This window comes from Pelophylax lessonae (assembly GCF_965119305.1).
Source record: "Pelophylax lessonae genome assembly, chromosome: 4".
NCBI classification, from domain to species: Eukaryota; Metazoa; Chordata; class Amphibia; order Anura; family Ranidae; genus Pelophylax; species Pelophylax lessonae.
Window position 1 is genome coordinate 185,812,127 of NC_138771.1, and position 13,122 is coordinate 185,825,248.

The window sequence follows — 13,122 nt, forward strand, 5'->3', positions numbered from 1 at the left end:
AAAACATTTCATATATTGATTGAATTGGCAAAGAACAGGGTATATGTTATATGCATGTACAGAGATGTCACAGAAAATGTGATTAGGTTTGTAAAACCCACCCAGTGTCTCTGGACATCTTCATGCCTCAAAAATGGTTTGTATTCCACCTTAATTAGAGTATAGCTAGAGACGAGGGATAGACACCACTACTCCAAGTCATCCTGGTACAGAGGGGTATCCCAAACAGCAGGCAGGAGGACCAAGTCTCCTAGAATGAAACAATTAAGTTATATACAGACAATGTTGACACTGAGGCAATTGACTCTATCACTGGTGTCAGTGGGAGTGAAATCAATACCAACATACCTTTAGTGCAAACATATGTGTTTGCTGTCTACGGCCTGCCGCCATTGTGGTGGCTTCCTCTTTAAGTACCGGCTCCAGCCTGGCGTCACCTCCGTCAGAAGTGACGAATGCCAGGCCTGATCTCAAACTGCATATGCGTCACTGATGACGCATGCGCAGTGCCCATATGTAGGACCAACGGATGCTCCGAGGGCCCAAAAAGCTATAAGGGGACAGGAAACCGTCTGCCAGTTCCTTTAGCCTTATCGAGAGATTGCACACTCGTCCCCCACAGTAAAACCTCCCAGAGTGAGCGCCCCTGGTGGCCAAAGGGCAGAAGGATGCATAAGATGCCATATGACAGACAAAGGAGTCACCACTCAGCGGAAATCTCAAAAATGCACACATTGACTTACTTATTTACTTGTTATTATTATATTACTAGCAGTCAACATATTTTTTAAATATTATAGAAAGATGTCTCATACATTTATTCTCCATACATTTGTATGAATTGGATACATGTATAGTTATATATCGTCGATAAATATTCACAATCATAGTTACATGATCTTATATAGAGTATATTCTGGATCTGTATTTCCCTTAACCATGACAACCCATAGCACCCTGCCGGTGACATACAAATGTTTGTGAAGTGACAGAATATGCTATTATTCATCAAATAAGTATTTGTACCATGGACTTCTTTTACAAATAAAACCAGCAGAGAACACAGGACTAATGGCACATGTGAAGTGAAGTAGGTGATATAATCATTTAAATGCAGTTACTACTATTAATATAATAATAATAACAAACTACAATTAAAATATATCTAAATTTTTTTTTTTAAACTTTGGATACTGTATATTGGGAGATTTTCATTGCTCTCAAGGTCTTCTCTGGGGAGAATAGCTTGCTCTGTTTGTTATGGATACCTTTGTCATGGGGACCGAAGGTGAGGAAAAATCCAGAATTTTGTATTGTCACTAGAAGAGGAATAGAAGGGAAATCCTCCAATAGAGACACTTGTTCTAAAATTAAATTTCTAAGAGGGGGTTTCCTCACTTTGGAGAAATTTGCTCACACTTAGTGTTGTGTTTATAGATTAGGAAGTAAAGGAATATCTCCACAATGGGACACAGGTGGTAAGAAAAAAAACCTAATGGGATTTTAACAGTTATCCAAAATTAAAGTTTTCATTTTAGATATACTTAAACTAGTGCGTGTTGTAAGTGCCTGTACATTACACGAGTAAAGTTTTCTCCTTTTGTGCTCTTAGAAATTTATGATCTCAATCAAGGTTGAAAATGTGAAGGAAAACCCAATGTTCTGCCGTGGTTTAATCACACTCAGCCTGCAAAATGAAAACGACGAAGAGCCTATTTTTCAGTAAGCAACTATCTATCACACATTTTACATACAATTTTAACCATAAACAACACGTTTGTTTAGATTCTGCTTATTAATAATTTAAAACAGTATATAAAAGTTGAAGTTATGTGCAGTCTGGTGGCGCTAACATAAAAAGAGAATATAATGATAGAAAAGTCATGTTGGGGCACAATGAATGCCAACTACAGAAGAGCATGGAATTGGGAATTATAGATTTTACCTGTACATACAGTATGAGTTGGCAATTATATGTCATATTCACTAGTGTAGTAATTATTTAAATACTCTGAAATGATTTGAGCATATTTGCTCATGCCACCTCAAAGTAGTATTAAACCCCAAAACTAAAAAAAAGAAAATCACATATTTCAGCATACCAATCTTTATCTGTGATGGTTGTGTTCCTTTTTTCTTTTTAGACTTTTTTCCTTTATTTTTCCCTTGATGATCAGGCCGGTAATATGCTTTTTTTTCTTAGGGTGTCTCCACTTTGCTGCAGGAGATAATAGTGACAACTTTGAACAGCAGCATTGTCAGCCTGGGGAGAGGGGGTGTTAGATGAACTAGCAGATTTAGGTGGACTTGACTAAGAAAACCAAAACACAGCTAACACATTTTTTACAAAGTAACTCCAATTTTGTTGAAAAAAACCCTAAAACAATACATTTAATGGCAATCAATGTACACTGCATGGATTTTTAACAAACTTTCTTTCAGATTCCTTTTTGAAAGCTGCTTGCTCAACTCTGTCTTTTGGATACTGATTCTGAATGGGGGTGACTAATTAATTTTAATCAGCTGGTGCATTTTTATGGTTCTGATAAGAAAAGTTACAGTGTTTGTATCACTTTGAAGTGATTAACCCTTTGGGAGTATCTCACCAAAAATGACATTTTTGTTGCAGAGGATGCCTAAAATTTGATTTGTACCAGTGAGCAGAAAACCAGTGAGCGTATAACACAAGCAGAAAATTACATTTCTGGGGAAGTTCTATAGTCCAACTGTGCAAAGGAGACCCCCAGGTTGCAATACTGCTTTGAACTTTACAGAAAATGCAAGTGCTGCAGATTAAAAAGGAAAAGTAATTTTAATAACCTTAAATTAGATGGTCTTGTTTAGAAATTGTACAGTAGCTTGAAAAAGTATTCATACCCCTTGGAAATTTCCACTTTTTGTCACGTTACAATCAAAATGTAAATGTATTTTTTTGGGACTTTATGTGATAGACCAACACAAAGTGGCACATAATTGTGAAGTGGGAGGAAAAGGATAAATGGTTTTCAACATTTTTTACAAATAAATATCTGAAAAGTGTAGTGTGCATTTACTGTATATTCAGCTCCCTTTACTCTGATACCCCTAACTAAAATCTAATGGACACAACTGCCTTCAGAAGTCCACCTGTGTTTAATTTAAGTTCTTTAAGAGATTTGTTAGAAAACCTTAGTGAGCACACAGCATCATCAGGGCCAGCCTTTGGGGTGTGCGAGCTGTGCGGCCGCACAGAGCGCCATGGGCAACAGGGGCGCATGCGGCGAACACAGCTCGCAGATGATCAGGCCGCACAGCGGAAGGTAAGCGGCGACCGCAGGCTGGAGGTTCAGTGTGGGGGTCTCTGATGTAAACGGGGCTCTGTGTGGGGGGGTCTCTGATGTAAGGGGGGTCTCTGATGTAAGGGGGCTCTGTGGGGGGAGTCTCTGATGTAAGGGGGGGCTCTGTGGGGGTCTGTAATGTAAGGGGGTCTTTGTAAGGGGGGGCTCTGTGGGGATCTCTAATATAAAGGGGTATTTGATGTAAGGGGGGGCTCTGTGGGGGGTCTCTAATGTAAGGGGGCTAAGTTATTAGTGATCATAAAAAAGAAAAGTCAAATAAAGTGCAAAAAAGTTCAAGAAAATGTGTGGGGTGGGGATCACGCGCGGTTGGGGGGGGCACAGGATTAGCTCGCACAGGGCGCCTGAACACCTAAGGCCGGCTCTGAGCATCATGAAGGCTGAAGAACACATCAGACAAGTCAGGGATACATTTTTGGAGAAGTTTAAAGCAAGGTTAAGTTATAAATAGGGTTGAGCGAACCTGGACTGTATTTTTCGTACCGGACTTTTGGGTATTCGGTACCTGGACCCGAACCCGAACATTTCAATGTATGTTCGGGTACTGTCCGTTGTTCGTTAACGTTATTTGATGTTTTGGCGCTGTTTTAATGGCGCGCTTTCAACAGGTGCAAGGCAGCCAATCAGCAAGCGTTTAACTAGTGTGCCCTAGAAGCCATCACAGCCATGTCTACTAATGGCATGGCTGTGATTGGCCAATGCAGCATGTGACCCAGACTCTATATAAGCTGGAGTCACACAGCGCCGCTCGTCAGTCTGCTATAACTATACTAGGGACAGGTTCCTGACTGCTGCTGCTCAGGGAGAGATAGGAGTTTACTGTAGGGAGAGGCTTGAGAGATTGCTTGTAGGGAAAGCATAGGAACAATCTGCTTTATCATACAGCGATCTACATTGATTCGATTGTGTGGGGTGCAGTGCACAATCTTTTTGCCCGGAGGGAGAGATAGGAGTTTACTGTAGGGCCAGGCTGGAGAGATTGCTTGTAGGGAAAGCATAGGATAGGAACAATCTGCTTTAATCAGACAGCAATCTACATTGATTGTATTGTGTGGGGGTGCAGTGAACAATCTTTATGCCCTGACCTGAGCCAAGTGAGGAGAAAGGTGAAATTTTTTTTTTACAGTCTGTTAGGCGTGCGGTGCTGCACATTTCATGCAAGCTCAGTGGATATGTGTCTGCTTAATCTGCATTTAAAAAAGAAAAAACATTTTTACCTTCATATTTAACTTTAAAGACTGTATGTCAGACAAACATTGCTTTTCTAACCTGCTCTTCAAAAAGCACCAATGTGAGGGGAAAATAATTCTTTTTCAGTATTTAGGGCAAGAAAAATTATTATTATTATTATTATTATTATTTTTCAGTTTTTCATTCAAATGGGTTTTTTTTTTAATTCAATAGCGGAATAGATCAACAGTATCCAACCTGTTAGGCATGCGGAGCTGCACATTTCCTGCACCCTCAAGTGCATATGTGTCTGCTTAATCTGCATTTAAAAAAGAAAAAACATTTTTTTCCTTCATATTTAAATTTAAAGACTGTATGTCAGACAGACATTGCTTTTCTAACCTGCTCTTCAAAAAGCATCAATTGTGAGTGGAAAATAATTTTTTTTTCAGTATTTAGGGTAAAAAAATTATTTTTCAGTTCTTCATTCAAATGGGTTTTTTTTTTTTATTCAATAGCGGAATAGAACAACAACAGTATCCAACCTGTTAGGCGTGCGGTGTGTAGCGGGCATTTCCTGCAACCTCAGTGCATATGTGTCTGCTTAATCTGCATTTTAAAAAGAAAAAAACTTTTTTCCTTCATATTTTACTGTGACTTACAGCATTTAGACAGACACTGCATTTCAAATCTGCTATTCAACAAGTACCAATTAAGGGGACAATTATTTTTTCAGTTTTTCATTCATACATTACAGTGCAATACACCCATTGCATACTGTTGTATTGCGCATTGCAATAAAAAAAAAACATTAAGGGGTAAAAAAAAGTTGATTGAGGCCCTGTCCGCGTATGTTACAGTGAGATACACCCATTGCATACTGTTGTATTGCGCCTTGCAATAAAAAAAAAACATTTAGGGGCAAAAAAAAAGTTGATTGTGGCCCTGTCCGCATATGTTACAGTAAGATACACCCATTGCATACTGTTGTATTGCGCCTTGCAATAAAAAAAAAACATTTAGGGAGGGGGCGTGGCCGCCGCGTAACAGCATGGACGTCTGAGCACAGAGCTCTGCCAGACCAGGGAGAGAATCCACTAACATCGGCGCCCTAACACCTCAAATCTCGGCCTGCTCCTAGCTGTGTGATCGCTGGACTCGCCCTGCCTTCGTTACCGATGGCCAGAAAGAAAAAGGAGACCTGCCAGCCACGGCAGCTCCAGCACTTCTTTATGGCCCAGGACAAGCAGCGCAGCCAAGATGGCGGCGGCGGCAGATCTCCGGCCTCATCCAGCGGGACCTCTCACTCCTCGCCTAGCCCTCCACACACCTCGGCACAGAAGGCAGGACAACCTAGGTCCCCGGCGGCCTCCACCCCGATGTCCAGGAGTCCTGTCAAAAGCAAGCCCAGACTATCAGGGGACATGTCGGCCGTGGAGGTAAGCCAGGGGGATCTTTCATCCACTAACACAACCCGGGAACTGTCCCCAAACATAGACACCTTCCCTGCCAGCGAGAAGCCGGTCTCTGAAGTTAAACTCAGGGACATGATGATGTCTCTGCGTGCTTCCATGCACGCAGATATGATGGAATGTGTTGGTGCATTCAAGGTGGAGGTGCAGGCCCTGGTAGGACGCATGGACAGGGTTGAATCCAAGATGGGGGAGTTTGCAGCTTCACACAATGAACTGATCGATGCCCACTACACACACGAGGATGAGATTGACAAGCTCAAATCTAAATTAGCTGACATAGAGGATAGGTCGAGAAGGAACAATGTCAAGATCAGGGGGGTCCCGGAGTCGGTGCACCCCGGTGCCCTGGACCAATATGCACGAGACCTTATCTTGGCGGTCCTCCCAAACACACCACAGTCTGAACTTGTTATTGACAGAATCCATCGCCTCCCTAAACCTTCTCACCTACCGGAGGAGATCCCCCGGGATGTTATTATGAGGGTGCATTTCTATCATGTAAAGGACAACCTCATGTCAGCATTTAGAAAACGGGATCCTGTCCCGGAAGCATACTCCAGACTCCAGTTATTTGCAGACTTGTCACAATACACCCTGCAACAACGGAGGGTTTTATATCCGCTAACAAAAATCCTCAGGAACCATTCCATTATCTATAGGTGGGGGTTCCCTGTGAAGCTCACGGTCACATACAATAACAAGCCCCACGTTGTCTCCACCATGCAAGCTGGCCTGGACCTACTTCAGTCCTGGGGTCTCCTCCCAGACCAAGACCATACCCCTCAAGGACCATCCGGTCGCATCTCACCACTGTCTGAGGACTGGCAAACGGTCACCCATAAGAAAAAGGGGAAGAAACAGCCCAAAGGGTCGCCACCTCAAGCTTTTACGCAAAGGCCCTCTCCCTGAGTCTGGCCATAGTGCCCGCCCTAACCTCCCCCCATGACTATGTGCAGTATACCTTCTCACGAGTTTGTTCTCAATTTTTTTACTCACAATCCGAGCATTTCACCTTTGCTCTTTTGTTTTGTTGTTTCTCTTTTTTTTCCTATTCCCTTTTGGTCAGCAGATTCCAACCACGGACTACAAACACCTCAAAAGGACACTTGATACAGAAGGCCCCTGCCTTCCTCACCCACTGTGGCTCCACGGACAGCTGTCTCTGTGCTCCCTGAGAAGACGTACTGGATCAGGTAACATCATCTCCTTCTATACACCTGAATAATGGCTATCACAATCCCCTCCTTCAATGTACACGGCCTCAACCATCCTGCTAAATGGGCGTCTATGTGGCGTGAGGCTCTACAGCTTAAAAGTGATCTCCTGTGTGTACAAGAGACTAATTTCATGCAGTCCTCGGCCCCTGTACTGTCACACAGAAGTTTCCCTCATATTTACACAGCCTCGGACAGCTGCAAACGCAAAGGAGTTCTAATAGCAGTAAAAGACTCTGTCGCCTTTTCCCAACACAAGGTCATTTCAGATCCACTGGGAAGATATCTCTTACTGCAATGCGAACTGAACAATGCCCCTTTTACGATTTTGAACGCATATGCCCCCAACACGCGTCAGACACGCTTCTGGCGGAAGATGTTTCGCTTATTGGACAAGCATAAATATGGTTCTTTGGTAGTATGTGGGGACTTTAATTCAATGGCAGATCCCTCCTTGGACATCTCCTCCTCACCCAAACGATCCCCTCCAGCCCTACAGTCCATATTCCACGAGGCGGAGATGTTCGATGTATGGAGATGCCACCACCCGGGAGAACGGGATTATTCATTCCACTCCTCAAGGCATAATACCTACTCCCGCATTGATATGATCCTGGTCGACAAGCGTTTGTTACAACTGACTCAAACCTCGAACATTCATAACATCACGTGGTCCGACCATGCCCCAGTATCCATATCTGTGCGGGAGGCTCGCACTCCGGGCCCAGCGTATCGCAGATGATGTTATAATTTTCATGACAGACCCAGAGGAGTCCTTAGCAGCCACACATTCACTGCTGCAAAAGTTTAGCCTGGCTTCCTATTATGTGGTTAATTTCACGAAGTCCCTGATCCTTCCCCTAGGTTTACCTCAACAACTATGTCGTAAATTACAAACTTTGTACCCCTATACGTGGAAATGGGACAATATACCTTATCTGGGGATCTTACTGACCCCAACGGTGGATCAATTGGCTGATACAAACTTCCCCCCTTTAATAACTAAAATAACGCAGGAGTGCCAGAGAATCATGAAAACCGAACTTACCTGGTCGAGCCGCCTTGCCTGGTTCAAAATGCTTATTCTACCCCAAATTCTCTACATATTTAGATCTTTAGTGATTCCTGTTCCCTGTCAAATTCTTGCATCACTTCAAGCAGTGCTGAAGGGGCTGGTATGGAAGGGGAAGAGGCCAAGAAGTGCCCACTCCTTTCTCTCCAAACACTGGACCGCCGGTGGAATGGGCATGACAGATGTCGGTGACTATCTCCTCGCTTTGCATTTGGCTCAATTAAAACACTGGGTGGCTCCAGGGTCCCATACAGTGTGGAGTTCTTTGGAGGAGGACGTCTGCTCTCCCCTTCCCCTGCGGACGGTGCTCCTGGCGGATGTTTGGCGTCCTTTACCGCTAGAGAAGCTACCCATCTCTGTTAGGGCCCCGCTGCTGGCTGTCACGGAACCATGAACCAGACGTACAACAACAGATAAGTGAAAATAAGAAGGCTTTATTGAAAATCAAGCTGTAAAGCAAAAGTCCAAACAGATGGCGAAACCGAAGCAGAGTCCTTGCGAAGCCAGAGGTCAGGAACCAGGAGGGTAGTCAGACGAAGCCGGGAACAGGAACCAGCAGGGTAGTCAGACGAAGCCAGGATCAGGAACCAGCAGGGTAGTCAGACGAAGCCAGGATCAGGAACCAGCAGGGTAGTCAGACGAAGCCAGGATCAGGAACCAGAAGCAGCAGCAGTCTTAGAAGCATGTGAACACAGGAGGACCAAGCAAGGAACTGAAGCCACAGACCTCCTATATATATGAGCTAGGCATCCAGCTCCTCCCAGTGGGAAGGAGGAGCCGCAGAGTGGGAGGCTACAAGAAACCCAGAAACCAAGATGGCCGCCAGCACATGTCAAACGAAGGAGAACAGCAAGAAGGTAAGACCATGACAGTACCTCCCCCTCAAGGGCCCCTCCTCCGCGGAGTAAAGAACGGTTTCTGAGGGAAGCATGCGTGGAAGGCTCGGAGCAAGGCAGGAGCATGGACATCTGCGGAGGGAACCCAGGAATGCTCCTCTGGACCATAACCACGCCAATGAACCAAAAACTGCACCCGACCGCGGACCAGGCGTGAGTCCAGGATATTGCTCACCTCATACTCCTCACGATTGCCCACTTGGACCGGACGAGGCCGAGGAACCGAGGAAGTGAAACGATTACACACCAGTGGCTTCAACAGGGAGACATGAAACACGTTGGAGATCCGCATGCCAGGAGGAAGCGCAAGGGCATAGGCTACCGGGTTTACCCTGCGAAGCACTCGGAAGGGACCAACAAAGCGAGGCGCCAGCTTGGGAGTGGGCACTCGAAGGTTGAGGTTGCGGGTGGACAACCATACACGGTCTCCGGCCTGGTAGGAAGGAGCAGGCGCTCGTCTGCGATCAGCCTGGAGTCTCTGGCGCTGCGCAGAGACCTCAAGGGACTTCTGGATCAGAACCCAAGAAGCACGTAGGACGGAAAGGTGATCCTCCACAGCCGGAATATCCTGGGGAGAGAATACCTCCGGTAACACGGCAGGTTGGAACCCATAATTGGCCATGAAGGGAGACGTCCCAGAGGAAGAGTTCACCGCCGTGTTCCTGGCAAACTCAGCCCAAGGCAGGAGGTCAACCCAATTGTCTTGGTGATCGGAGACATAGCAACGAAGGAATTGCTCCAAGGCCTGATTGGATCGTTCTGCGGCCCCATTAGACTGAGGGTGGTAGGCCGAGGAGAAGGAGAGATGAATCCCCAACTGGGAGCAAAAGGCGCGCCAGAACCTGGACACAAACTGACTCCCCCGATCCGACACAGGGGTAACTTCTTGAGAGGAACACAGTGGCACATTTTGGAAAACCGATCCACAATCATGAGAATGACCGTATGGCCTCGGGATGCAGGGAGGTCCACAATGAAATCCATCCCCAGGTGTGACCATGGGCGCTCCCCGGTGGCTATGGGTTGCAGAAGGCCCAACGGAAGGTGCCGAGGGGACTTACTCTGGGCACAAACGGAGCATGCCGCTACATATGCGGCGATGTCGGAACGTAGGGAAGGCCACCAGAACAGACGTGAAACAGCCCAGGACAGCTGATTCTTTCCAGGATGCCCCGCGGTCTTGGAGTTATGGTAGGTTCGCAGCAACCGAGTGCGCAACTCCTCAGGCACAAAACATCTGCCGTTGGGTCTCCCAGAGGGAGCACCAGATTGAGCCGCCAAAATCTGCTCACCCAGGGGAGAGGTCAGGCTGGTGCGAATGGCGGCCAGGATCTGATTCGGAGGTATGACCGAAGTCGGAATTGACTCCTCCCTGGACAGGTCGGAGTACTGCCGTGATAAGGCATCCGCCCTGATGTTCTTGGAACCGGGTAGGTAGGAGACCACGTAATTAAAACGTGACAAGAACAGAGCCCATCTGGCCTGACGTGGTGTCAATCTCTTGGCCTCAGAAAGGTAGGTCAGATTCTTGTGGTCCGTCAGGATGAGGACCGGAACCACCGAACCCTCGAGCAAGTGCCTCCATTCTTTAAGGGCCTGCACGATGGCCAATAACTCCCTGTCACCAATCTGATAGTTGCATTCCGTGGAAGACAGTTTCCGGGAGTAAAACCCACAAGGAAGCAGAGGACCCTCTGGTGTTCTACGCTGAGACAGAAGGGCGCCTACTCCCGTCTCAGACGCGTCCACCTCGAGGACAAAGGGCAACCCAGGGTTGGGATGCGACAGAATCGGAGCCGACACAAAGGCAGACTTTAGAGCCTCAAAAGCTCGGATGGCCTCGAGCGGCCAGACCTGGGAATTACTGCCCTTCCTGGTCAGATCCGTGAGAGGCTTGGCTAGCATGGAAAAGTCCCTGATGAACTTCCGATAATAATTGGCGAAGCCCAAAAAGCGCTGCAGGGAGCAAAGACCACTGGGCTGGGGCCACTGTAAGACAGCCGAAACCTTCTCAGGATCCATGGAGAACCCCTCAGCGGAAATGATGTAACCTAAGAAGGTTACCTGGGATCGGTGAAATTCGCATTTCTCAAGCTTACCGAACAGCTTGTTCTCTCGTAACCGTTGCAACACTCGTCTGACATCCAGAATGTGGGTCTCCATGGATTCAGAATATACCAAGATGTCATCCAAATAGACCACCACACACTGCTGCAACAGGTCACGGAAAACATCGTTGATGAATTCCTGAAAGACTGCGGGCGCATTGCACAACCCAAAGGGCATAACCAAAGATTCATAATGACCGGTCCTGGTGTTAAACGCGGTCTTCCACTCATCGCCCGCCTTGATCCTTACGAGGTTATATGCCGCCCTCAGGTCGAGTTTGGTAAAGACCGTAGCCCCTTTAAGGCGATCGAACAGCTCGGAAATCAAGGGTATCGGGTAAGCGTTCTTGATCGTGATGCGATTGAGACCCCTGTAATCGATGCAAGGCCTCAACTCACCGCCCTTCTTTTTCACAAAGAAAAATCCAGCCCCTGCCGGGGACGAGGATTTGCGAATGTGTCCGCGTGAAAGCGCCTCCTTCACATACTCCTCCATGGCCTCATTCTCCGCTACCGACAGTGGATAGACTTTGCCACGAGGAGGAACGGCACCAGGTTGTAACTCGATGGCACAATCGTATGGGCGGTGCGGAGGTAGGGCAACCGCGCGCACCTTATCGAATACATCCCGGTACTCCTCGTATTCGGGAGGCAACAGAGAGTCCGAGGAATTACACAGCAACTTGACAGGCCCATGGATGCAACTGGCCCCACACTGCGGTGACCACGAGAGGATCTCGGCCGATCTCCAATCGAAAGTCGGATTATGCTTCTGGAGCCAGGGGTACCCCAAGACCACCGAGTAGTGTGGAGACGAAATAACCTGGAAGCAGACCGACTCTCTGTGAACGGCACCAATGGCTATCCCCACTGGAAGGGTCTCATGAGTCACGTGTGGCGGCAGAAGGGGTCTGCCGTCTATCGCCTCAAGAGCCAGTGGAGAACCTCGAGCCTGCAGAGGAATGGAATTGGCGGCAGCGAACACACTATCAATGAACAAACCACCAGCACCAGAGTCCACCAACGCCTGGGTCGTCACCGAGCCCCCGACCCAGGAGAGGACAACAGTGATCAGTGGTTTGTCAACACGGGAAACCGGGGACGAGGAGACTCCACCCAAGATCTGCCCCCGACAGGATCTCAGGTGCGAGCGTTTCCCGGACGGTTCGGACATGCCAACCGAAAATGCCCACCGAGACCACAGTACATGCATCGGCCCTCGCGTCTCCGGAGTACCCTCTCCCCCTCGGACAGGCGAGCAAACCCCAGCTGCATGGGTTCACCCCCAGCCAAGTCATCCCCAGGAGGCGTGGGAGGAGAGGGAGGCACGGGTGGGACAGCAAAGGTAGGCGCCAATCTGTTAGGAGGCCTCCGCAGACTCTCCTTAAAGGAAGGTCTCTCCCTGAGTCTGGTGTCAATCAAAATCAGGAAAGAAATAAGAGACTCGAGCTCCACTGGTAGGTCCTTAGCTGCAACCTCATCCTTCAAGGCATCCGAGAGACCATGAGAGAAAGCAGCGACCAGAGCCTCATTATTCCAGCCCACCTCTGCTGCCAGGGTACGAAACTCAATGGCGTATTCAGCTACGGATCGTGAACCCTGCCTGATGGACATAAGGAGCTTCGCAGCAGAGGCAGCACGAGCCGGCACATCGAATACCTTCCGAAGAGAAGCAACAAAACCGGAAAACTCGGCAACCACCGGATTGTTGTTCTCCCATAAAGGGCTGGCCCAGGCCAAGGCCTTGTCCGAGAGCAGCGAAATTAAGAAGCCCACCTTTGATCTCTCAGTAGGAAAGGCATGTGGCAGCAACTCGAAATAAATGCCCACCTGGTTAAGGAAACCTCGGCAC

General features: G+C 47.4%; 1 protein-coding gene across 1 annotated transcript in view; it reads left to right on the top strand.

Annotated features, from left to right (window-relative positions):
* The window catches only part of LOC309552579 (uncharacterized protein), a gene marked incomplete at both ends in the record, with an annotated part of 229,609 nt that overhangs the window by 132,080 nt on the left and 84,407 nt on the right, over window positions 1-13,122 (top strand). Inside the window, one exon of the mRNA XM_082253527.1 lies at window positions 1,613-1,722. Within this exon, the coding sequence (XP_082109653.1) occupies window positions 1,613-1,722 (110 nt within the window). The remainder of the gene's footprint in view (window positions 1-1,612; window positions 1,723-13,122) is intronic.